Source organism: Stegastes partitus, unplaced genomic scaffold (assembly GCF_000690725.1).
Source record: "Stegastes partitus isolate 25-593 unplaced genomic scaffold, Stegastes_partitus-1.0.2 Scaffold519, whole genome shotgun sequence".
NCBI classification, from domain to species: domain Eukaryota; kingdom Metazoa; phylum Chordata; class Actinopteri; family Pomacentridae; genus Stegastes; species Stegastes partitus.
In genome coordinates this window covers 357719-385371 of record NW_007578250.1, presented here as the reverse complement: position 1 = coordinate 385371, position 27653 = coordinate 357719, and the positions used below count along the sequence as shown (strand labels likewise).

The 27653-nt window shown below is 40.3% G+C and overlaps 1 protein-coding gene across 1 annotated transcript; it reads right to left on the bottom strand.

Moving 5' to 3' along the window:
- Positions 1–203: 203 nt before the first annotated feature.
- Positions 204–23232, bottom strand: gal3st4 (galactose-3-O-sulfotransferase 4). Its single transcript, XM_008287781.1, has 4 exons — positions 23100–23232; positions 19786–19902; positions 8380–8677; positions 204–5928 (listed from the first exon to the last, which is right to left on the bottom strand). Exons 1-4 carry the CDS (start codon positions 23120–23122, stop codon positions 4825–4827), a joined length of 1542 nt encoding a protein of 513 aa, XP_008286003.1. The 5' UTR covers positions 23123–23232; the 3' UTR covers positions 204–4824.
- Positions 23233–27653: the final 4421 nt, after the last annotated feature.

The window sequence follows — 27653 nt, the reverse complement described above, 5'->3', positions numbered from 1 at the left end:
ATTCAAGTGACAAACGCATCTTCCTCGGTTTCCTGCCACTATAAAACAAATAGCAGGGCGGCTAGTCGACGCCAGAAACAGACAGCGGTCACCAGACCAAACTAATCAATGGCCGCAAGCGTGAACACAGAGTCAAGTCAAATGAATTAAACTTTTAATTGGTGTAAATTAAATGTTACAATAAAGGAGGCAAATTACCGTAGTTGAAGAAATGTTGCTTTTATTCAGTACAAGAAAAAAAAAAAAACTCAACTGATGCACACATAGAGCGTGAGCTACAACACATTTCAACAAAAAAAAAAAAACAACACAGTTTCAAGTAAGGTTGAAGCCAAGGTACACGGTTGCTTTCTGAACAAACTCTTCCAGTTCAGACGATCTGTAACAACTTGAGAGAAAATCTATGAAGTATTTGCTGTCAGGGTTGTAAGAATAGTCAAAACAGACATGGAAGTTGTTCAAATGAAGTCTGCATGACAAAAAGAGGAATAGGACTGTGTACCAGAGCTTCTACGCATTCTGACCTTTAAAAGTGAGAATTAGAGGTTTGACATCAGCCTTTTACGGTCTGCATCTTTCTTACACACAATGTAACCACATGTTCATTTACAAAAACTTAAATACAAGTAACACGCTACAAAATAAGTTGCAGTACCCAGTAAAACTTTTTAAATTAGAAGGATTAACGGTATGTTAGAAAGCACCGTTTCATTTTATTATCCGTTACCTTTTTAGCAGAGAGTGCATTCGTTTAAGTGGGAATGTAAAAGGGATGAAACACAGATGTGCATGAAACTGAACAGAATTCACCAATGGCTGAAATGCCAAAAATAATTGGAAGACAGTTTCTATAATTATAACTCCTGTATCTTTGTGACTTAGCTTATTATACCACGAAAATGAAATTACAGGAATAAGTAAAAAAAAAAAAAAATAAAATAAAATAAAAATTACAAGATCTCCTAAACTATAAAATAATGACAAGAAGTTACTTTTTTGACTTGAATATTTGACCCTTTGTTAATAGATAAGAAAATAACTTTTTGATCTTGACACATTTTTCTGCCATGATGTAATTATCATGATGTAGAAATTATATTATTATCATTATTTCTGTTGTGTGTAGGCCAGCTTCTTCTCTTTTGATGCATAAATACTCAAGTTAGGATGCACAACTGTTGTTGAGTATGGAGTGTGCCATGTTATACTCTCATGTATTGCATGACACTATAATGTTTACACAGTTTTTGGTAACTCATTTAGTTTTTTTTGTTGTTGTTTGTTTTTTTTTAAATTTTTTTTAAATAAAATTTTCTAAATCAAAAGCATGACATGACTATATTACCACGCTTCAATACCAATGAAATCAGCAAACAATAACACTGGGCCAGTCTAAGTTACTGTGTGGTATTTGTCGTTTCAATACTGACTGAACATGTGCAGATTCAATATTTTGTCAGCAGCGTTTTACCGTGACGCTCTCTTCCCCTCATTGACACTGCATTTCAAAGAGAACAATTCCTGATTAATATAGTATGCACAAAGCAATTAGAATGATTAATACTGAAGGACGTTGTATTAAAGGCCTGCTTCATAATATGACATCCTAAGGCATGGAACAAATCCTGATGCGATTGCAAATGTTCTTTGTAATGTTTCTTCCACAGGCCATTAAACTCTGGCATAACAAAACAGCAGGCATCTACTAGATTCACTCCAGTTCTTCACTTTGATAGAAGCAAGTGTTTGCATAATGACAACAAATGATATCCCTACCTCAGCCAAAGATACCAATGACTTAATTATTGCTGTGCCTTAGCAGGAGTTTGACATATAAAATCAATGGTGATGGTGGCCCTACGGAAAATGCCATGAGGTCTAAATCAATAAGAACAGTCTGTTATCCCACCAAACAGCACGGAGTCAAAAGTACTTCAGTCACAATTCTCTAATAACTGAATAAGTTATGAGAGCTCAAAAATAAACAAACAAGAAAAGCTTGTCACCTGTTTTACCAAGAACCAAGAATGACCCTGATGAAGGTCATCACTGGTCTTTATAGAGTCTTAGTGTCTTCAACCCCGATGTAAGATACTTCTCTAAATATCATTCTCAAATGGCTTGACAACATGGCTGTAAAAAAAGTAGATCATGGTGCATCAGCGGTGTCACCGGAAAGACTGTTAGACTGTTTTGTGGTCTGACTGCAGTGAGTGAAAACCACAGCAGAAGGTGTCTGTGAAGCGCTCTAACTAGAAGTGATGTTTTCATGTCAGGGTGACTCTGATCAGATTGAAACAAACGTGAGGAGATATTACTTGATTGTGCATTCAGTATAAAAGTATAATTCACTTTGCTTTGGGCAACATGGGATCTCTTCAGAGCCTCATTAAACCCCTTAATAGTTGCATTCTGATGTGCCCGTTATCTATTCATATGCCTCCCCTGCTGTTTGTCAGGGTCATTAAAGGTAATTTTCAAATACTACAAGTAGTGGCAACAAATATCCCATCACAAACAAAACATCTTTCAAAAGTAAGATTTAACTTGTAAAAATTCTCTTGTTGTCCAGAACCAGGCCTTCAGTAGAAACATACTTATATCAGAGACAGTAAATTCTCTTTTTTTTTTTAGATTTGATCATATTTCAGTTATTTAAATGAGAATTCTCCCTATTTTCAGATCAGATCTCCGTTTAACTTGTTGATCGAGTTGTTTGTTGGTAGATTTCAGAGCAGGGAACAGTTTTAAAACTAGTTATTCATTTAATTTGTAGTCCATGATCCAGTTTACGATAGAAATCCGAGACAGTGCTGTTAAACTCAGCCCTGGCTTTGCTGAAGACATGCCTACAAAAAAAAAACAAAAGCCCTGATGTGTTGCAGCTGCAGAGCCACTTTCAGAATAAACTACCAATGTAACCACGTTCACTGAGATGAACGTGTGTCCTACACGAGGCTCAAAACCTCAACAAAAACTGTTTAGAAGCCTGCCAGACAGTGTCGTCAAATGTCAAATGCATTTTTCTTTATGTGTGTGCAAATTGTAGACTGACTTCTGTTGAACTACCAAGTACGAATCTGTCCGTGCTCCCTGACAAAGATTTAGAGGTGTGTTTTTAATGTATGTCGTAACCAGTGTTGATTAGATTCATCCAGCAGCATGTTAATACCAAAGCATTCTCATTAAATTGATGAGAAAACTTTCAACAAGTACCATGCAGTACCAGGTTTAGCATTGCATGTGATCAGCTTCATGTGTAACACGAGGCAGTACTGAGATAAACAAATGTCATGCTACATTCCAAAGATGATAAGTTTCACCTCTTACTGAAAAACTAAAGATAGCCATAAAAGAAAACAGTTTAAGAAAAACTGGTTTTCATCAGAAGAAATATTAGATAAATGAAAAGAATTAGAGACAGTGAAAACCACCATTTAAACCATGGTCCCATTCCTTACAGCAGACATTTGACAGTGATATTCAGGGTTAGAGTACCTGCTGCGTGTACCTGGATGCTTTTTTTTGTGTGTCTAAAGCTGTGAAACTGAAGAACAATGGGTTATATTTGCTTGTTTGTGGAAATTTGATTATTGACACAAGTTTTGTCTTGTTTTCATTTTTTTCTTAATTGATAACTTTTTATGAAGTGTAGAACAACAGTGTGCACTCTAAAACATCAGGAAGTTCATCTTTAAGATGTAGCTGGCCCACACTAATAAAATTTCACATCTGACATCATGACAAAGAAATGGATCTTTCTACGAATGGGTGTGCCTGATAGTTGAACACATTCCATCTACTTTAGCACATAGGAGGAGGAGGTGTCCGACAGTGGTATTAACTAGCCGTCTGCAGGCTAGTGAGCATCTCAGACGCACAGGCTTTGAACAGTTTCCCTTCCTTATTATGAAGAATTATTTAAGAAGCTGTTGAGGTTATCGCTTCTAGAGAGGGCTCAATACTGACTCCAAAGCTGAACTCAGAGTTTCCCATGGATACATTTGTCTGAAGGACACCACAAAATCCAAGATGGTAGACGGACATGTAACAAAAACCAACAGAATGAAAAATCATTTCTGTCTGCTGCATGGTATTTTTAATCCATGTTCCCAGGAATCCCTTTCAATATAATTTTGTATGAAAATAAAACAGTTGACAGAACCATCAATAAAGACAAGTATGACTGCTAATACAGGCGTTAAATTCTAAATACTGAGATGGGAAACATGACATCTTCAGCTACTATCCTTGTTTTGATTTAGAAATTGGTAGAAGTCACTCTTTTTTTTTGTTTTTTGTTCTTTTTAAATCGAGGAGAGGAGTCTTTGAGGATTCAAGAAATACTTTCAGTGTTTTTAAATAGCCTGTGTTTTTACAAAGATTCCCAATTTGAGAAAAAAAAGGATGCTTTAACTAAGTAACTCAGTGTAATGGTAATATATGAGAGGCACAAACTGGGACTACGTATACCTTGATAAGACATTTTAAGCATACCATGGTCAGTATGAAAATCTCAACTGTCACATATGCACACACACATATGTGTAATAATAAGGACCTGCAAACACTTTTTCAGTTCTTCTCCGTATTGAAAAAAGCAGAACATACAACCCTTCTTCACCTTCTTGCTGCAACCATTGAAAGATCCCAGTCCACAAGAATCACCCTAACTGAAAGTAATTAAGGAAAACAACCAAAAGTGCAAAGGAGAAGCTCTTTGTTTTTTCATGTGTAAACCAAACTTGACTGAGTTTTCAGGGTCATTCGTCCATCTTTTCAAAGACTTAAAGTACCATATTTACGAAGGAAACTCACCTCAAACTATCTCAACCTCTGTCTTTCTTGCGGTCGTATCAAAGTCTGGTTGCTCCTCATTAAACGGTTTCCATCCCAGTCTTTCTCCCCCTCCACCAGTGTCCTCCCCACGGCCTCTACCCCAATCCCTCTCTCTCCTGTCCTGGATGGATCCTGTCTTAAAAAAGTGCCACCGGCTGCTACCATCAGCCCCTGGCTCTGTTGCCCTGACTGAGCCTGGGCACCAGGAACTCGTGGAAACTGTTTAGTATCCAACACATCTTTGTATTGGATCTCGGGTCTGATCATCCTTAGACAGGCCATCATAGTTTTATTGTCCAGCCCTGGCTGGAGCTCGTAGCCAAGAATCTTCACTAATCCACTCTGGAAGGGCCTGATATTTTTGTCTCGGATCCGTTGTGCCTCCACAGGCTTTCCACCATCCCTGAGACAAACCCGGGCTAGATCTTCTCGCCGCGTCCTGAGGAGAGTGACTTCTTGCTCCATCTGGGCACGACCAAACCTGTCAATTTCCTCCCAGAAGGTCCGATTGAAGACCTTGTATAGGTACCAATCTAAGGCATTCCACTGCCGTAGCTTTTCTCGCTGATCCTCTGTTAGTGACAGATTGGGCGGTGTCTTGGGTTGTGAACGTCCAGCTCTAACACCAATAGCAGCTGCAGCTGCCGCTTTGCCCACCCAGTTCCCACTCAACCCCCCAGTGCTACTGGGCTTCTGCTGCCGAGCATTAAGGCTGAATGAGACTACAGCATCCAGCGGCCAGCAAAGGGCATGTCTCAGCAGGATCATGGACTGGTCAAAGTACTCAGACACCAGAATCAGCTTGAAGGTCCGACGGATCATGGCCTCACCACGCTGTGCCAGTGCCATGGAGAAGTTAGCATTATGGTCCATGCCAAAGTCAAACCACAGCAGGTTGCGGGCGTAGTGGTTGTTGCGGAGACGAGGGTCATAGTATTTCCTGGGGTCGTCAGCAAAGTCACCCAAGCCTTTGGCTTTCCGAAAAGCAGGTGCTACCTCTTTGTAATAGGCAAAGGAAGACTCAGCAAGAGTGACTGGATCCCTGACAATGGTGAAGTAAAACGTGTCTGCAGGCATCACCTTCTCCACCTTAGAGACAGAGAAAGAGAACTTAGTTATAAGAATGTGGCATTAATGTAATTCAGATGCAGCAGTTGCATATTGTATTTTCTAAGCAACAGACACCAGAATGATTTTGTAGTTCTCCTTTTCAGGCAAACAATCAACAGTAACCAGTTAATTGTTCACTATTTTAAATGTAAACTCAACAGTAGCTGCTGCCACCAAAGATGGAAAGCAGGTAACTGCTGCTCTCATAAATGACTTTTTGCTGCTGTTGTCGGCCACTGACCTCACAGACACCTTAGTTCACTAAATCAGAATCTGTACCTTCTCACCTGCAGAGAGCACTTTCAACATCTCAGCCAATAAACAGTGTTACTAATACCATTCACAAACACCATTCATCACATATCCTCACCACATACCATTCATGAAACACTATTAGATAGATACAGGCAGAACCACCAAGTTCTCACAATGAAAAAAGCACATTTGCATTCAGAAAGTATGTGAGTTGTCAAATAAAAACCTGCCACAGGACTCTTTAATATCCACACAATTGGTCTACACTCCCAACAGGAAATATAAGTGCATAAACAAGATGTTCACAAAGATTTACACTTACACATTTACCTGTCTGTGGTCAAAAATTCACCCAGAAATCACCTGTATGTGTGAATCCTAAATTCAGAGCTACAGATTAAATCTAAATACAAATCATTGCTATAGGTACAATAAGTTTTGTCCAACATTTGACGTTTCCTTCTGAAAAGCTGATGGAAACGCAAACATATGTGAACATCTTATGCACTCACACTTTAGAAATTATTTATGCACAGATTTGTCACAAAATAGCACGCCGGATCTCATTACATCAAAAATGAAATCTGTTTGTTCAGATATTGTTGATACATCGAAACATTTGAATGCACTGGATCAGAACATTTTGATTCCTATTATTAGCACAATATTTATTTGAATACATTCATACAAAATGTTTTCATACATTTTGGTACAGTGATACAACACTTGTGTCCTTAATTTGCTTCCAAACTAAGATCAATAAAAAGTAATCATGATGTTACTTTTGAAATCATGCTCCTTTTGGTGGCTAAAACTTCTGCACTCTGTATTAAAAATGTGTTCTCTGTGGGAGATTTTTTCTTCTGGCTTCTGAGAAATATGTTAGTTTCAGGCGCTGGAGTAGCCTATTGTGGGGGTGGGGATGATCCTTCATAATCCGACTAGCTTAGGTTTAGCATTTTCTGAAGTGAATTCTTGCAGGGCACATCACTTTCTGTAAGATAGAGAGAGACTTTGAATTTCCTAAAGGGTCATTCTAAAATCAATCAGTGCTTCCCAACTGACCTCAGAATCAGATAAGTTCATTGCACCTTAATATTAGTATATTTACTGAAGCAGTGCAAAAGTTTAGACTATTTTTGAGTTACAGGTCCTCAATGTACATGGACGTTTGACCAATCAAGTACCCCACATGGTGACACGACACTTGAAAGTTAATCCAAAATGCACTATTTTTAAAGCTTTTCCTGTGAATTATTAAAAAACAGACCACGGTATCCATGCTTGTTTGTATTATTCCGCAACATAGACATTAAACTGATGCAGTTTTGCTGTTGAAACTGTGATATACCCCATGATTTCATTTTTAAAGTCAGTTATAGAAAGAATAACACACAAAAAAATAAATTTGGGCTTTACATTGTGACATCTTGAATGGGGTTAAATTGATTTGGTTGCAGCATTTACCATAGCTCAAATGTGTTTTTCAGTCCTGCAAATTTCCTGTGGCTACTTCGCTTACCTATGAAGCTATGAGGAAGCTGTAAGCTGTGATTTGGTTGATTTTATATAGAATGACCCTAAGCTGGATGAGTTTATAAAGGCCAAGACTTAGTGATGTGGACTCCCAGGTAAGGCATGGTCTTCTAGAAGTAGCTCTTTAGCTGGCCAGCCATATTGGTAATCCAATGTGTTTATAGCTGCTCCGATGGGCATATCACGAGTGTTTCCAGCAAACTAAACACTAGAGCTTCTTTTTTTGTTCCTAGAAACAGTCATGCATGTACAAATTGTGTGAAATTTTCTTCCCGAGGCAGCAGCTCAGCTGATCTACAATACATACAGTGTAAGACTTTATTCCATTACAAGATGATCTATTGTCTAAATTAGAAGAATCTGTGATTATTTCACTATGAACACAACATTTCTGCTATGTTATGTGGCCATGATCTCTACATATGAGATATTTATATAAGGTTACAAATTAAAACGTCTACCATGCAAGCACCAAGCAAATACAGAGCCACTCAGCACATGAACAGGTCAGTTTTATGTCTTCATCTGCTTCACTTTACAGTACAATGTATCCTGATCACTACAGAATATTCCATCATCATTGTCCCAATGTCAAGCTTGCATTCTACTTCCCCCCTCCTCCTCGTCTGAACAACTTACCTCCAGCTTATTAAATCTCATGTGATTGCCCATTATGTGAAACTCTATGGCTCTGGGACCTCGATAGCCTTTGACCCTGTGCGCATTGAAGGGCAGCGGATAGCCCAGCTGGTAGCCCAGTGGCAGGGCGAAGCGGAGGTTGCGCTCCTCTCCGAATCGGTACAGCATGTTGAGCACTGTGCTGCTGGCCGTCTTGTGGGTCTTGAGAAACATGATGTGGTTATGGGGCTGACAGGAGCCCAGGGACGGCCCCTGAGCATCAGGGGACGAGAAGATGGAGTGAGCAGCTGGCTGGACGCTGTTGAAGGGCAGATGGAGGGAAAGAGCATTTTACATTTTGATCACATTTGAATGCCTTTTTTTTACATTCCAAGTGTTTATTACAGCTGCATTAAATACACTGATCTATATCTTCACTTCTGCTGTGCTTTTTAGCCTCTCGTACCAAATCTTGTTGGGGTGTAAGACAATATTTATCCATCTCAAACATCTCTGTACAAAATATTCAGTTCAGTATGATCACAAAAAATACTGTCACACATCAGAATTTTTAGCATATAAATAAACATCATATCAACATGTTAAAAAGGTTAAAATAAATAAAAAAAGATTTCCAATGGAGGGGGTCTTCGGTGACTCAGACACACCTTTTGATAAAGAGCTCACTAAACCACTTGGTACCTTTCTTTCCCTAACAAGAAGAAAAAGTATTACATTACAACAGTTAACGCAATGCCAGGGATTCACAATTAAATAATCACAACCAAGATTTTAGTTTTCCACAATTTAACAAGCAGGATCAACTCTGGTATTGACATGTTGTTGTTTTTTAGTTGAGTCCAGCCTATTGTCTCTGTGTCCACGTAGACAATAAGCTGGACTGGAGTAAAAAGACAGAGGCTCTGTACAAGAAAGGTCAGAGCTGCCTGTTTTTCCTCAAGAGACTGAGATCTTTAACCGTCTGCAGAACCATGCTGCAGATGTTTTATCACTCTGCGGTGGCCAGCATCATCTTAGTGTGCTGTGGCAGCACGGTAAAGGCTGACAGACTCAACAAGCTCGGGAAAGCTGGTTCTGTCCTGGGAGTGGAGCTGGAGTCTTTTCTGAAATGCCATATTGACATTCACCCAATATCCACATTTCTTCTGAATATATTATAAACCCAAAGGCCAATTTCAGCTGCTCATTAATGCATGTATTCAATCAGCCATTTCGACGCGTAGACATGGTCAAGATGACTTGCTGAAGTTTAAACTGAGCATCAAAATGGGGACGAAAGGTGATTTCAGTGACTTTGGCATGGTTGTTGGTGGCAGGTGGGCTGATCTGAATATTTCAGTAACTGCTGATCCACTGGGATTTTCACACACGCCATCTCTAGGCTTCACAGAGAATGGTCCGAAAAAGAGAAAATATCAAGTGGGCTGGGTGAAAAATGGCTTGTTGATACTATAGGTCAGAGAAGAAAGCTATGAACAGTAAACTGAGGCTACACTTCAGATGGACGAGCCAAAATTGGACAATAGAAGACTGGAAAAACATTGTCTGGTCTGATTAGTTTTGATTTCTGCTGCAACATTCAGAGAATAGGGTCAGAAGAATGGTGTCGTAATGGTGTTGGAGGATATTTTCTTGGCACACTTCCAAACCCTTAGTAACAAGTGAGCAACGCCACAGCCTTCCTGAGTATTGCTGCTGACTGTCCATCCCTTTATGAGCACAGTGTACCCATCCTCTGAAGACTAATTCCAGCAGGATTATGCCATGTCACAAAACTCAAATCTTCTCAAACTGGTTTCTTGAACATGACAGTGAGTTCACTGTACTTCAATGACCTCCCCAGTCACCAGATCACAAACTAATCGAGCGCTTTTAGGATGTGGTGGGACAGAGATTGGCATCACGAATGTGCAGCTGACAAATCGGCAGCAACTGCGTGAAGAAATCCTGTCAATATGGACCAAAATCTCTAAAGGAATGTTTCCAGTCCTTGTTGAATCTGTGCAATGAAGAATTAAGGCAGTTCTGAAAGCAAAAAGGGGGTCCAATCCAGTGCTAGCAAGGTGTACATAATGAAGTGGCTGGTGAGTGTATGTATCAAATTTGGTGCTTCTATCACAAAATGAAAAATATATTAGTTACGCTGCCCCAACATTATTTATCTGCATATTGTATAATTATGATACCAATCTATCCTAATGTAATGTATGACCTGGAGACATATCATTTTTTTGCAATCGTAAACAACATCTTTTTTCTAATCGGAAGTCCCTAATCTATAATACCAACAATTTTCATCATCTATTAGACAGCCAAACCCATCACCTGAGGGGGAGGGCACTGGAAACATGAGGGAGATTTGGCCAATATTGTGAAAACTAATGTGCGCAGTAAGAAATTCACTTGCTTACCTCTGCAGAGGCAATTAACTCAGATCTTTTATCAATAAATGAGAGATCTTAATAACGTCTCTTCTCTAAGTATTTTTTTGGAGTCCAAATTTGGACGCAATGGTGCAATGTGAGCTGTTACCCCTCTATGTACATAACTCCACCGCCACAGCTACTCGCTACACCGATACACCCATCTGTCACCTCCCTTACATGAACTCGTAGGGTGAAATAGCAGAACAGTATGGTTAGGTTTAGAACATGAAGTAAACATGGCTGTGTGAGCTGTGAAGTTGATTTAGCGTCAAGCAAGTTTTTCTAAACTATGATCATGAGATGTGCTATGGTAACGGGTACTATCTCTGTCTTGTTTTCCTCAGTTCCTCTGGGAGATTTTTGTGGTTGCCACAGTCACGAGGTGAGCAGTGTGCTAAAATACAGCAAACTAATGCTGCTGGGGTAGAAGCAGCAGTCAGATCTGACTACCTGTAGGGCAAAGTTGCAAAGTGTAGAGGAAACACTTCGCAACTTTGCCCAAGAAGCACCAGGACTCAGTCTGGGCAAAGCTGCAAAGTGTTTCCTCACACTGAGTCTTAGGAAATTTAGAGATTTCCTAGAATCAGCAGTCATATCCGACTACTTGTCGGGCCAAGTTGCAAAGTGTTTCTTCACACTGAGTCCTGGGGGAATCTCTAGATTTGATGAGCTTCCCTCTATAATTTTGCAAGGTCTCTACCATACTATGTTGTGAATCAGTGCTACATAAATAAAACTGAATTCAAATCAATTCAGTTACATGTGGTGTGATGGAAAACCTAGTTAGAGTCTTCCACTTCAATTCTCTTATATATTTAAGCATGTAACCGGGTGTTCATTAATTCATTCAACTTTTAGATAAACTCATTGAGATACGGAGACCTCTCTTACAAGACAGCCGAGAAATGAAACATAAGATGTAGGCACATTAACACCTTGAATACCAATAACAATGAAAATATTAAAATGCAAAAATAGTTCTCGAGCATTTAAAAGATGCCGGTGCACAGGTCAGACATTACAATAAGAGGTTTCTAGACATTCTTCCTCCCAAATGTTAGCTGATGCTGATTTTATACTGGAATGGTAAGAGGAAAATACCAAAGAGATTTTAAAAAGATCATTGTTGGGTAACAGATGGCAGGAGCTGAACTGTGCAACCGGCTAGTGTTTCATTAGGAACATTGACTAAAGAGAGGTGCATTTGGTTCTGTGGAATAGATGTCAGTAAATAGCAAAATTATCTGAAAGCACACCCATGTGCCAGTTTCTGGAATTAATAGTACCCGGCAGATTGTGTCCAGCTTAAACAAACTAAAACACAAGCCAAGTATACATTTTCGCTTCTAAAGGAAGGATCGCTGCAGATAGTAATACAAACTTGCCCTGAGCGATCACTTTTATTATATGGTAAACTATTTTTGTCCTTAAAAGTAAATGCTCAAAAAGGATCTGTCGATCTCCTGCTCACCCAGATATGTTGTGTATGTCAGCAGCCCACACACACGGTAAGCTAAATTACATGAACTATTAGCCAGCTGTTTAGCTTTGGCTGCGTTCACAAATTCAGTCTAAAATGGTCAGAGCAGCATCTGTCCTTCAGAAATTCAATTTCAGTTTTTAGGGCGAGCAGAGAAGGAGGACAGATGCAATGATTAGATGTGTATTTTCAGTTTCTCTCACTGAATGTTGGCATGGCAGTGGTATAAAAGTACTTCCATTTTTTTCTTAACTAAAACTATCAATGTCACACTGTAAACATTTTGTCAAAGAAACAGTCCTGCATTTAATTTTTTTTACTTAAAAGTGGTTTTATAAGGACAATGTGCTTAAAGTTACCTAATATCTGTTCAAAGCACAGCTTTCAATTCTTATATAATGCTGGACTAGTCAATGACACACTATAAATAATATTTTATTTGGTGAGTAAAATCTGTGACGCTGTCCACAGTGCTCTGATAATTCCCGACAACACTCCCTCTACCACCACATTAGTATCTATAAAGTCATTTAGTAAAAAGATTGCTGTTTATTTTGCTGTAAATATTTATTGTATTTATTTCACATTTTAGTAATCAAATTACAGTCTAGAATATTGATTTGTTCAAAACAACTGTTCACTGTTGCAGAGTGCTACTCAAAAATGTTATTTTACACACAGTATACATGAGACAGCAAAGCAATCTTCATTATGTTCCTAATTGGTTTGGGGATTTCTTTCCTTTAAAGAAATATCAAAAAGTACCAATAAGAATACCATAAAGTGCGATCAGTAAGAATGGTAGTACTGTTAAAACCTTAATGATATTCATCCTTACTGCCAATAGTCATTCCAAACTACATTTCAACGGTCCTGAGTTCAAACAAACTGAGCTCCAACATTTTGAGTCTGTAAATGACTGCTCTTAAAACAGCTGCAACAATTCAGAAAGTCATATCTAGGCAACCAGTTCTCTTAGAACAACACAAACTAATTTCACACACTCTCAGACAAACCCCAGACTATGGTAAACCAAATTGCTCAACTACCCACCACAGTATAATTCTCACTTCATCAATGTCTGTTTCAGCTGTTTCAGCCCAGCCCCCAGTTTCTCCAACATAGAAACCCTTTTCTCCAGAAACACAGCTGTACTTTACACAATTGGCTGAGTGCTCAGACTTCTTCCTAAAGCGAACTACGTGTTTGACCAGCAGCCACTAACATTCCTGTCTGACCATGTACGTTGTGTTTTGGGCCTATTGAGAGGAGTGGCTCTAGTTCGGGCTGAGATTGTTCATGCTAACCAGTCAATTACTAAATCGTATTTTGATGTATTTGTTGCTTTGCTAAAAAAAAAAAAAAGTTTTTGATCACCCACACCATGGTAAAAACGCTGATTAACAGCCGCTAAACCTCCACCAGTGACAAAGGAGCGTAGGGGATTACTGTATTGACTTGCGATGAGGCATAACGTGGCTCATTTTTATGTGGACTGAATGAACAATTAAAGGACAAAATTATCCCTTAAGATGACCCACGTAACTTTGATTCTTGAGCAATGCAGAGAAAAACAAGGGCCAGTAGCTTCTTCCTCTCCCAGTCCTTGTTGCTAACTCTTATGATAGCAGGAGCTCAGCGTCCCTTTATAACCAGACCTCCTAATCCACCAGGAGTCTCCGGCAACAAACCTACACAGCTGGACTCGACTCACTCCCACTAAGTGACTATCTTGTGGTCAGTCTGAGCATTTTCCTACTACCTGTGAAGTTCAACCTAAAGATTGGACTCATCATTTAGAGTTGGAGGTATGGGTGAGCCAGCGTCCGTCTTCTGCCCCATCACTACTCAAAAATCCCTCAATGCACCTTTATCCCAACCAACCCCTCTGGGCGACCATTGTGAGGACATCCGTTTCATCCCATCATTTCAAAATACCCCCTCACATTTGGTCTCATCTGGATAAGGCTCCATAATATCCATGCCGACTGTTCTGCCGGTAACTTAGTTCGCTGGAACTCTCACTGTCAGTCTACCAGCAATCTGCCTGTACAACCTGTTTCAACAGGACAGACAGGCCATGGCGAAACAACAAAAATCTTTAGCTTAATCTGAACTTCCTGCTAACCAGTTGCTGCTGGATTTTTTCTTGGCTGTAAAAAGATATCACACATTTCACCCTTATTTGGATAGCCTTACAAACAACAACAACAAACTCTCATTTCCACTCATAACCTCTGCTTTTGAACATCTACGAGATGCCGCCATTTTTTCCAAAATGTATATCGAGAATGCTTACTGTGTCATCAGAATCAGAGAGGGCAATGAGTTGAAGACAGCATTCAACACTCCTCTGGGCTCCGCTGACTACCTGGTCATGTTATTTGGCCTAAATAACACCTCTCTCTGCTCTCTGTCTTTGCTCTCTCAGTATCTGGCTATCTTGACAATATCCTTGTCTTTATTTTCTGCCAGGATCTCCAATGGCCCCTGGAAAACTGTCTTTTTTTTCAAGTTTGAAAAGTGCAAGTTCCACGCCTGTTTTGCGGAGCAGATCCAGAAATGATTAGGGCAGTAACAAAGTGGACCAAACCCTCCACCCACATGCAGTTTCATCATTTCTTGGACTGTGCTTACTTCTATCACTGATTCCTTCATGTCTTCCTCTATTCCCTTCACATGGATCACCAGGCTAAGCAAGCATTCATTAAATTCAGGAGTCTCTTCACCTCCAACCTGACCCCTACCACCATGTCATTGTGGAAGTGGACAGTTTAGACACTGGGGAGGGGTGATGCTGTCCTTGTGTTTCGGTTCTGGACAAACACTCCCTCCCTCCCTTCTCCCATTGACTCACTCCAGCCAAGGGCATGTATGATGTGGGTGGCAGAAGGTTAATGGCCGTAAAACTTGCTTTGGTGGAGTGGAGACGCTAAGCAGCTTGTAAAGCCTGAAGAACTGTTCCTATATTCAAACACCCTAAATTCCGTCAGACCCGATGGGCCCTGGTTTTTGAAAGGTTCAACTTCCACCTCATTTACCTTCCTGGCTCCAGAAATGTCAAACCTGATGCTCTCTCCTGCCAGCATGTTTTTGGGGACTCTTCACCTGACCCAGACACCATTATTCTTGCTGTTTGTATGGTGGTAGCCACCTCTTCTGAAACTGATGTGGTTAAAGAGGCTCAACCAGTTCAACCCAACAAAAGTATAGTCCTCCAAACTGCCTGCTAGTTTGTGATTCTGTCTCTTATTGCATCCTCCAATGGGGTCATACTTCCGTTTTACCCATTAACGTGTTATCAGCTGAACGTGGGTCACAAGGTTTTTATTGATTACTTCTCTAAAGCCATCCATTTTGTGGCTTTTACAAAACTTACATCCATTTGGATTTTTGCTGGACATAGTCTCTTATCAAGGTCCACAATTCATATTACAGGTATGGAGGGCTCTTTGTCAGAGTTTCAGGACCATTCTGAGTGTCCTCAGGATTCCATCCTCAAGCAATGGTGAAACTGAGGAAGCCAACCATGACCTCGAAGCTTCCCTGTGCTTTGCTGCAGCCTCCAACCCCTTGCCATCCAGGTGGAACAAGCTCGCAATTCTTTCACAAGTGCAGCCACAGGTTTGTACCATTTCAACTCTTACTTGGGTTTTTAACTGCCCTTGTTTCACTCCCAGGAGAGAGACTTAGCTGTGCCCTCTGTCACTGTCGTAAAATCTGGAGGGAAACCCAGTCTCGTGCTTTGCTCTGCTCACCACAACCGACACCGCCCTGACTGCCATGTGCTCCAGCTTATACACTAAGTCAGAAAGTTTGGTTTTCCTCAAAATATGCCTCCCAAAATTGAAACCATTGAATTCACACAACCGTCCACGTATTACAGCTGAAACCAGTGTCTTGCAGTCCTCTGCGATGTTCACCTCTCAAGGTCTATCTTTGTGTAGTCTTTGTCTGGAGGCTCTGCACAACTCCTTACTGGCACACGTGTTCCTTATCCAGTCATTACAGTCTTGCTGCAGTGCCCCAGCTCTTCACTCTATTGGCAAAATAGTTCAGTCTCCCAAGTGGTACAAACGCTACAGCCAACTTTCTATTTTGTGCTACTGCTCCTTGTGATTATCTGGTCCGATTTAAACCTGTTTCCCTGTGTCCCAGAGACCTCTCCTCCAAGTTCTGATTGCCTGCCTACACTGCTCTAGCTCATCACTGCCAGCCATTCGGCTCAGTCTTCACACTGCTCTACCTGCCAGTCGCCTGTTCCAAACTCCACATTGACATCCGCCATTACCTCACCTGCCATGCTTCAGCTCCTCTCATTATCTACTCACCGGCCACTGCTTGCCAGACCTCTATTCATCCATCAGTTATGCTTTAGCTACATTCATCCAGTCCGCATCTGCTCAACCTTTCACGCATATTAAACTCAGGCTTTGGTCTGTTTGTGTCTTGATACTGCTGGTCATACAACATAGATTTGTAGAATCAATGCCAAAGTGCACTGAAGTTGATCTGGGGGTAGGTAGTGGCCTAACATCTTACTAAGACACTTTATCTTACAGCTGAGTCCTGAGGTCAGTTAAGCTTGGTTTTAGTTTACTGTAATTCATCTGTTTATTCAAGTCTAATTTTTTTTTGCATTTTTTCTATCATAGCAGGATATTTGCATCTGTGACATTATTGTGTCTTTGGCTACAGTACAGAATGTGACCTCTCTAATCCATAAAGTACAAACAGGTAGTCAAGCAACAATGAAAACACATATCATTGTGCCACAAGTTACTGTAGTTTATTGTCATCTCACATGAAGAGAGTTTTCAGTATGGAAAACAGAAATAAACTCTGCATGTGTCTTTAATGTATGGGCATTTTTCACAATGTCCCATTTTTATGGTGTCAAAAGGTGAACCTTTTCCTCATCCTCTGGTTATTTTGAATAGCAGTCACACATATAGTCAAAATGTCAGAGAGGGAGCTGCCAGTTAAGCAGAAGCAGAGACTTGGGGTCTAACAGTTACCTGTACCAGCATTTGTTCATCAGCATGAGATTTCTAAACTCTCATGGTGGCACAGCTTTCAACTAAAACTAAATATACCAGAACAATAGAGTTTCAGCTATGTCTTTTGCTTTTGGTGTGTCAACCCAAGATTTTTTAGTGGCCCCATCGTGCCACAAAAATTTCTGTAGACGCCTCTGCTCCAGACAGTGTTAGCGACGGGGCAGACAGCAAGCCTTTTACAGATATCCTGAGCCTACTGCCAGTTGCACCAACACCTACATGTGAATTATTCACATGTGTTCTGTGTCACAGGGAAACTGGCCATGCTTGTGTAATTTTGCAGTGTTTATACAACTTCAGAAATATCTAGTACCTCACCTTCAAAACACAGCTCCACTCTATGCATTCCTCTGCCGCTGTCTGTACATTACCACAGTAGTTTCACCGCTGATAGTCTACTTTTCTATGTAGCTAAACAGAGCTCACAAAGTGCTAACTACAAATAAAGAGACAGGAAGCCAAAAAGCACATCTGCAAATTAAAAACAAGGATAACACAAAAAAAAGCTACATACTGAGAGCAGCTGAGAAAGAGCCGTGGCTATCCCTCCAGCACAGAAACATGATTTTAGCGGCCAAAGGCAAACGTATGGGGAGGAATAGGAAAGTCTGACCCGGTGCCACGAATCAGAATTGGGGTTGACAACGGTAAGTGATTGATAACGCCATCAATCGAAGCCTGATCCTTTGTTTGCATCCGCTGTCGCTTGGGTTTTAGAAAGGGAGGGCACAAATTGTATAGGACACTTTGCATAAAATAAATGAGCTCTGGCTAGAGGACATTAAACATCTCTGTTATGGTACCCGTTGCTAGCTGAACTCGCACAATGCTCTCGGCTTACCAACACAGAACTGACCATAGCCCTGGGACCACCTCTTTGGGTCGCGAGGCTATTAAACGGCAAGAGGTTCCACCTGGTGGTGCAACGATGTACTACAGCGCATTTACAATACATGGTCTGACATGCATATCGAGAAAACATATTTTTGGCGTATTTTGGAGCTTTGGTATCCACTACTTTGGCCCTACTAGAGCTTCACAAGATTTGCAACCCACTATGTAACATTAAGGAGCCGCTTGGATGCAGATTGCAATTTTTTCATAATGCACTGCAGAGCTATTCACTTGTCGAGCATATACATTCGATGGATTTGAATAACTTTACTGTATTTGAAGTGTGTGTTATATAGGAAAATGGTATCGGATTTGGACTTAGTACTGACACCCCCATGCCTGTATGAGTTTTCTTTTAATGTTGAGCACACAGCTCCCAATATCTGGGTATGTTGAGTACAAGCAAAGTGAGACAAATGCATTTGAAGAAGTGCAAATAAGCACATCAAGTGCACAGACAGTGAACTGAAAGCTTAATAAAGATATTGTGTGCTTACTCACTGAAGATGAGTGCACTTTGCCATGGTCTGCCAGCTCACAGCTCACTTGCATTCACTCGACTTTCTGCTCGGGCTTTATTCACTCGCTGCTCGCTCTCATCTTGCTGCCTACCTGCACTCTACTTGCTTTTCTGCTTGCTCTCAAAAGTGTTATTGAGAACTATTGAATTTTCCCTACAGCTGCCGCCATCAAACAGTAGGAATGATACAAGTGTTTGACGACAGTCTCTGATTTGAGAGAGGGACTTTGTAATTTGCACAGCAGCAACTCCGTTAATCTTTTAAAATTCTTGATGCAGCAATGGAATCAGTCAGGTTTTAACAGTAAATAATGGTCCATGTGTAATGCCACAAGTCTCAGAAACAGTTTTCTTTACCTGTTGCTGCTTTTAAAGGGGATGAGAGGAGTGCATATGATTGGATATTACTGAAGCTTGACACTGCTCCACCTGCTCATTTTGTGTTCCCCCTATTCATAATGCATGTAGCCTGATTTTAAGGCTGCACACATTTATTTAGTATTTGCAAAATAACTATTACCTACTGGACAATTCTTATCCAGTGGACAACTTCCACAAGTGCAAAGTGGACATGAGTAGTTGAAGTCTGCATTGTGCAAACGCAGAGAATGGACTCTCAGTGATACAGTGATGAGGATATCTGATGTCCCGTACCTTTTAAACCGAACAGCATTTAATTATTTATAGAGTGTGAATTTTTCAGTGGGGGAGAAGGTGTAGATGTCATTTTAAGATCTTCTAACAAAGCAATTATCTTGCCGACTTGCCCCGAAGCGAGCGCTTAAACCAACCACCTGTTTAACAAAATCAAAATAAGCTCTGTCATTCCAGAGGTTTGGCAGCAGAGTTCATCGAAGTGTTTTTGTCACACAGAAACAAGTAAACAACATGACCACAAACCTCTTCCTGACAAAGACTTCGCTTCACTCCCATGATCAGACCTGCTGGGTCCTTATAGCCCAGCCTGACCAGTATGTAAGTCCAAAAAGTCCTAAAATTGAATATATAAATACAAAAATCACATACCTCTTGTTGAAGATGACTCCCAGCAGCTGCCCGGCGAAAGCAATTGCCGCAAAGAGCAGCAGTGCTTTCCACATCCAAACTGGACCCAAACGTCCACATACTAGCCACCGCAACATCCTGGAAGGAGAGACGGAAGAGGCAAGGTGAGGATGGATGGATGCATGGATGGATAAAGGCAGGGCAAAGAACGGGATTAAGACGAGAAACAAAGATGGTCAGACAGAAAATGGTGGGTCAGAGAGCAGAGGAGGGGTAGTTGAATGAGCGAAATGAGAAAAAGATAATAAAAGAAGCATGGAATAAAGCATAGAGCATAGAATAGAGGGACAAAGGGATGGTGGGGATGGAGAGATGATGTTGGGTGGGTGAGGGCGAGTGACAAAGCGAGATGATGTTATGTAAAAAACAAGGCAATAAAGAGAAGGGCACAGCGTGGGAGAGAGAAAAGTGGGGTGGTGGGGGGGGGGAAGGTTACAGGGGCAAAAAGAGGGATAGCGACAGTGAGAGATCTGGGTGAGTCATAAGACAAACATGACTAAGGCATTATCATCATCACAGAGAGGACAGCAGTCTAAAAATATCTAGAGAGAGGACCTGCTGCATTCCTTAGATTGTCACTACTTGTTCGGAATGAAGTATCCAAAATATTTCTGAAAAAATGTGATGCTTAAGATGAGGATAAAGATATGGTGCTTGACAGTTCACATGACGATATAAATGACTGTTATTATCTTCCCCTGACAAATCCTCTTGAAGAAATATGCATATTTTTACACATTGACTTAAACATCTACCATGTAATTATAATTAATTGGTGCCCAGGGGTTAGGTCATTGTGGTGAGTGCTGTTAATTAAGAAGTAGGATTTCCACATTACGCATTTCTAAATAGCAACAATACATCAAGATAATTCTGTTATAATTAACTAAATTAATTATGAAGTTATCACAGTAGCTCCAAATGATACACCTTCTGATGACACACAAGTGAACAAACATCTATATTCAATCACAAATGCGGTTCTAGGGCTGCAAAAATATATGTTTCTTTTAATTAAGATCATGATTCTGGCTTCCTACAATTGCATGAACAAGATCAGCTGCACTCATTAAATGTGGTTCTCATGGAAAACTCTGCAAGGAGAAAACTTTGCATATACTTAAATATAAATGCTGACAATCTTTACATCAATGCAAAACTAGAGTACGCAAATCAGGACAAAAACTTATCATCACACAAGGTTGACTGACTTGCAGCAGCCTTTGATTCTCCTCCTATAACGTCAAACCCGAGAGACAGGGAGAGGCTCCGCATGAGGAATTCTTTGCTGATATAGACATTACTGGGATAAACTATACCATATTCTCAGTGGTGTAGAAACTGGTTTTGGGAGGGGGACAGGCAAAGTCTTAACAGTGCTCTGCTCCATCACACATTTTCCTTGTTAAGTAATAAAAACACTAAACAGCTGTACACACACTAAAGCAGCTGAAAGGACCATCTTCATCAAATTCAACCACTTTACCAAGTGTTACTGAACTGTCACTAAAACAACTGAGTTGATCGGATTTATAACAAAAGGTCCCTGCTTGCCAAATAAGTCTGAAACCGTCACACAGTTTGTGCGTGAAAAGATCTGCAGGTTTGTCTTCCTCGCACGTTATATGAGGACACCCTGACTTTAAATTGTGCTGCTCGGATGTGATTACAGTTTCTAGAAAGAGATCATTCTGTGGAATTTTTCAACATCTTAGGAGAGTTTATTTTGAAATATTTTACACTAAATAATAAATTTAGAAAAACATTAATTCATTTCTTTATAAATAATGATAATTCATCATCAGCCACGGAATTATACAACACTTTTTTTTCACAGATATTGCTTAAACAACTGGTGACAGCTACGTGATTGACTGAGCAACAGAAAAGGCATCAGCATGCAAAAAATAATAATTTTAATTAAAAATTCAGAGTGAACAGTTGCTGCTTTTGGGTTTTGGTTGGTGACAAAAAAAACAAAAAAAAAACAGCTCATCTCTTTTCACTCTTACTGCTACAATCTGACATTTTAAAAATTGAATAATTATGTGATTAATTGCAAAAAAAAGAAGAAAAAAGTAATCAACAGATTGATTCATAATGAACTTTAATGTTTGTTGCTGTCCTAATTAAATAGCCTAAAAAGTCTATGAAAATCTATGAATGTTTAGTATGTAAAAAAATAAAATAATCATAATAATAAATAAATAAAAAATAGAAATTCCAGAGTGAAGGGTTGCTGCTTTTCTCTTTTAATTTCACTAGATATCTAATATATTAAATTGCCAAAACAGGCTTAAGAATCTATGGCTGTTTAATATGTAAATAAATAAATAAGAATATAGAAAAAATAAGAAACAAAAATTCTGTGAAGAGTTGCTGCTTTTCTCTTTTAATGTCACTGTAATGTTAATATTTCTGGGCTTTCTGTTGGTGACAATAGACATCATCATCTCACACTCTGGGCTGTTTCACTACTATAATCTGACATTTTAGAATCTTAATATTTGTGTGAATAATTGCAGAAAGTAATCAACATATTGATCCATAATGAAATGTATTGTTTACTGGTGTCCTTATTAAATTGCCTTAACATGCTAAAGAATCTATGAATGTTTATTATGTTAAAAAAGAAAAGAAAAGAAAGAAATTGTCTGCAAAGGCTGAACAAACCAGAGTATAAAATGATCAGGTGTTGTGTCCCATCAGGATCCAAAAATAAACAAGGAGCACACACAGGCTCTGTGTGTTCTCACCGCGGCCTGGGAGCCACTAATCACCCCTCTGATGAAACCACATTAGAACATCTGGAAAGCAGAGGTGTGATCGCAGCTTCAGAGGCCGACCATCATACAATAGGAGCGATGTGCAGCGAGCGGAGCGGCCACCACCCCACAAGCTCTCCGCCACAACACAAAGGAGCATTCAAGTCCGCAACACAGCTTCCGAGCACCACAACACGCTCACGCAAACGCGGGGCGTAAAACAGGCAGGAACGGATCCTCGCGCTTAGATAAAGAGCCGACAAAATATTCAGATATTCACAGGCCTTCGCTGGTGAATGAAGCCCCTCCACCCACAAGCTTCTCCTCTTTCCCCTGCAGATTTTACAAGCCCAGCGCCGCCTCTTGTGCACCACAATCACTGCATCACCAAGTCGGTACATAAACGTCCTCTTGGGAGGGAAGAAGCGGGGATTTCACCTGGACTTTTTTTGTTTCCCTCCACATCCCACCCTCATCAATCTCCCCCCGCTAGCTTTAAGCTAACGTTACCTGGCTCTCCGTCTGAAAAACATAGCTGTGTCCCCGGGCCGGTATCGGTGACGGTGTTATTGTGCAGCAGCAGCAGAGAGCTCGGGGCATCTCGAAGGTTTCAGATGCAGTTGATCCACCGCCTGTACAGATTTAGGCCATGGAGCCGCAGGAGTAAAATCCCACCACACCCCCCAAAAAAATAAAATTTACAAAAAAAAAAAAAAAAAAACGGAGCCCGGATCTGTCTTTGTGATGCTGGACAATGCTCCAAGTCCTCACCGCGTCTGACGAAATACCGAGAGCTCTGCTGCCTATTCGGCTGACGGTCAAGACTTACAGAGTGCACAGAGAGAGAGAGAGAGAGAGAATGGGGGAGTAGAAAAAAGCTCTAGTACTTCCGGAAGCTAGCAAAATAAAAGCGACCCCAGGAGCAGAGTAGTTGAGGAGTGTTATGCCAAAAAAAAAGTGATCATCTGCCAAAATCTGAACAATTATTCTTATGTTTATAATTCTAAATACTCTTTATGCTTTGATTACACCTGATCTCGGTTGTTTTCACCAGCTGAAATGGCTTTAAAGGGCCGATTTAACTCCTATAAAGCTACAGTTGTCCTCAAATTTATTCATACCCTCCCATTAAAGAAGAAAAAAACAGCTGTCACTGAAATAAGCTGAAATTGACAAAAGTAGCTTTTGAATTGTGGTTCAACAGAAATATTTTTTAAAAAGCAACAAAAAAAAAAAAAAAAAAAAACAAGAAGATGGGGACCCGAAAACTATTATTTTGTTGAACAACCCTTTGAGTCAATCACTGCAATCCAGTGCCTTTTCTTTAATGGAAGAGTATGAATACATTTGAGGATGACTGTATATAACTGCAGCTGCCATGTTGGTAATAATGTATCAAAATGACTCCATTTAATCAGGTGTGGCTTTTATAATTATAGCTATATAATAATAATGTTTCTTGTTTTGTTTGTATTGCTTGCTCTCCGTCTGCTGTCCCCACTCCAACCCTTTCTGCTATCCCCAATCTCCCACTGAAACCCCAACTGGTCGAGGCAGATGGCCGCCTTCCCTGAACCTGGTTCTGTCTGAGGTTTTTTCTGTTAAAATTTTAAAATTTTAAAATTTTAAGATCTGCACCTTACTATGTTAAGCACTGTGAGATGACATCTGTTGTGAATTGGCACTATTATATATAACTGAATTGAACTGAATGATATATAATAGATTATAGGCTGCATGGTGGCTTGGTGGTTAGCATCGTTTACTCGTAGTTAGAAGATACCCAGCTAGGGTGCCTCAGATCTTTCTGCGTGGTGTTTGCATGTTCTCCCCCGTGTAGCGTGGGTTCTCTCCGGGTTCTCCAGTTTCCTCCCACGGTGGAAAAACATGCTGAGGTTAATTGGTGACTCTAAATTGTTCGTAGGTATGAATGTGAGTGTGCATCTGTCTCTAAGGCTACGTTCAGACTGCAGGACTTAATGCTCAATTCGAATTTTTTGTGAAATCCGATTTGATTGCGAGTTCATTCACATTTCCAATTAAATGCGACTTGTATGTGATCTCCTGTGTGACCGTCATACAACCCAAAAGTGTTCCACATGTGCAGATGAGGACACAACAACATCACACGCAGTGAGCGTGCTCAGTGAAGTAAACATGGATGGTAACAGTGGAGCGTATCTTGCAGTTTTAAAGTTTTTAGAAAAACTTTAAAATCACCCAACACTCCCCCGCCACAGTGGAACAGAACTGCGTACACTATCCTAGCTGGCATCAGCAGCCAAGTACTGCCTGTGTGGTCCGGCCACTTCCACCCCATTGGAGCGCACCCCCAGGGTGGAAGGGTCCCCCCCGACCACGCCTAATATCCAGATATTCATCATTAATTGAGTCCAAATATCTAGAGACCAGAAAGTGCTATTCGGACCAGCTCTAGTTTGTCATGTATTAATGACGTGTAGGTTGGATAAATGCGACCTGGCCGTTCAGACAGAAGTTGCATGACAAAAGATCAGATATGTATCGGATTTAGGACCACATATCCAAATGACCTGGGTCGCATTTGAAAAAATCTGATCTTTGTTGTTCAGACTATCATCAAAAGATCGATACAGGTCACATGGGGCAAAAAAAAATCAGATTTGGGTCACTTTAGTCTGCTGTCTGAACCTAGCCTAAATGTAGCCGTGATAGACTGGCGACCTGTCCAGGGTGTCCCCTGCCTTTGCCCTAAATCAGCAGGGATAGGCTCCAACCCCACCACGACCCTCGTGAGGATTAAGCGGTGTATAGATAATGGATGGAAGGATGGATGGATGGATGGATAATAGATTATAGTATTGCAGGATTATTTCTGCATGTGTTTCATATCCTTGTTTACATTTAAACACAAGACTGTAATTAAGATGATTTACAGATATAATACAGTATATTGTCTCTCTTGCATTTATTCTCCAGTAAAATAGAATCCCTGTGAGTAATGGAATAATTTTAATGCAACATTACGATTATGGCATCTGCAGTCACTTTTTGACAGGAGTAAAACTGCATTATAGGAGTTGTTGGATTGGACTTCAAAGCAATTTCAGCTGATGAAAACAACCAAACTGTGTATAATCCAGGTCACAGAGCATTTACAATTACAGACATAACAATAACTGTGGCCACTGATCAGTTTTGGGCAGACGGTCACTTTTTGGCAAAACATCGGAACTCTACAAATACTTGTGAAAACCAGTGTTGTCATAAAGTTCTTTCAAAAAACAAAAAGCAAAAAACAAAACAGGCCTATTAATTCCCTTAAAATATTTATGTCTGTACATGTTAGGAGAAGAAGTACATTTTCTACAAATGTTCAAACTTTGTAAGCTCTTCACCTTACTGTGTCAAGTGCAATTACACAACATCTGCTGTGAATTGGCGCTATATAAATCAAACTGAGTTGAACTGAATAGCTAGTTTTTATTGTGGTAATACTTATTAAACAGGTGACCAAATGCCGATGCAGCAAGTTTGCTGGTTACATATTTAAGCAAAATTATATTTGATCTAATTTAGAAAAAGTGCTTTTTTTTTTTAAGACACGCCAAATTATCTGTGTTTGTTTTTATGGTAATTGAACACTAAAACATTAAATAGAAAATATAAATTTTGGCAAGATGCGCGTCTATGAAGGGGCCATTGGCATTGGAAAATAACTTTAGTCTGTATTGCACAGTGTTGCCTAATTCTAGTCAACCAGTACTTCTTCACAACCTTTCTGTTGCTGTTCACCTCTTCTGAGTCAACCCAAGTGTGGAAGCAGGTGACGGAGGTTTCATACTAATACAGTAGTTATTTATCTGGTAGTCTGACTGAAAAGGCCTGATTTAGATTAAAAAGATGAACTTACATTCCACTTATCTGTCTGTCTTTTGTTATTCCTGTGGCCATATGTCTTCTAACATCAGTATGTTCTACATCATATTGTCTGAGAAGCCTTGTACAGTCAAGCACACTAATCACTCCGCACTAATGAAACACAAATTTCATCTTTCTCTTAAGATTACACACATTATACACACACAGCCAGAAGCAATTCAAGAATTTATTTCAACAGAACATACAACAGGAAAAACACACAAATAAGTAATAGATATAATATAAAGAACAATGTTAAAAAAAATAAAAATAAAAATCTGTAAAGAGTTTTTTTTTTTTTTTTTTTAATTTAACAGGATCAGTGTCGCCTAAAAAGACATCCACAGACTAAAACAGTATATCGATCCTTGCCACATGTTTTGCTGGAGCTAGCTTGGCAACAGTCTTTATCCAGAAAGAGCATCAACATGTTGGTCCAGATGCTGCCCTGGAAGAAAGCCCATTGACGGAGCCATCAGTGTCACATCCAGCACCCACCGTTAGTTCAGGCATTTCCACTGTGGATTGTTTTATTTTGGCATTTCCTGTCTTGTTCTTGTACTCTCCCTCTGTCTCAGGTGTCTTTACACGTCCTGGTCTTTACCTGTGGGATTACCTGCCCTACCCTAATGTGCTCCACCTGTGTGTGTGTGTGTTGTCCTTCCAGGCCTAGTGTGCATTCTTCTTGACCAGTTTCTCTTGTGTCGGCGTTTTTACACCTGTCGCTGTGCATTTTGGGTCCGTTAGTCCCTGCTTCCTAATTATCAGATCGAGGTGCTGGCTACAATCTACTGGCTTGCTGGTGAAGACTCTAATAAGAATCTTTGCAACATTGCGAGCTACAGTCTGCAGAACCATCCATAATGTTGTGAAGAAAATGACTCATTTCCTCAAACAGGAGGAGATGGAGGAGGTGTGGGCTGACGTTGCTCACCTGGCTGGTCGTGAGGCATTCTGCTGTGCTGCTGGTGCCATTGACGAGTGTTACATTCTGAATTGTCCTCCTGCAGAGCCACAGAAGAAGATCTTATATGAAAAAAGACATTTCCCTCTCGTAGGGCATCCATGATAGATGTGTACATCGGCAATCCAGGATGGGGATGTGAGACACTTGTCCTGCGTAGATCACCGACATACCAGCAGGTTCTGTATCCGTCAGCTGGG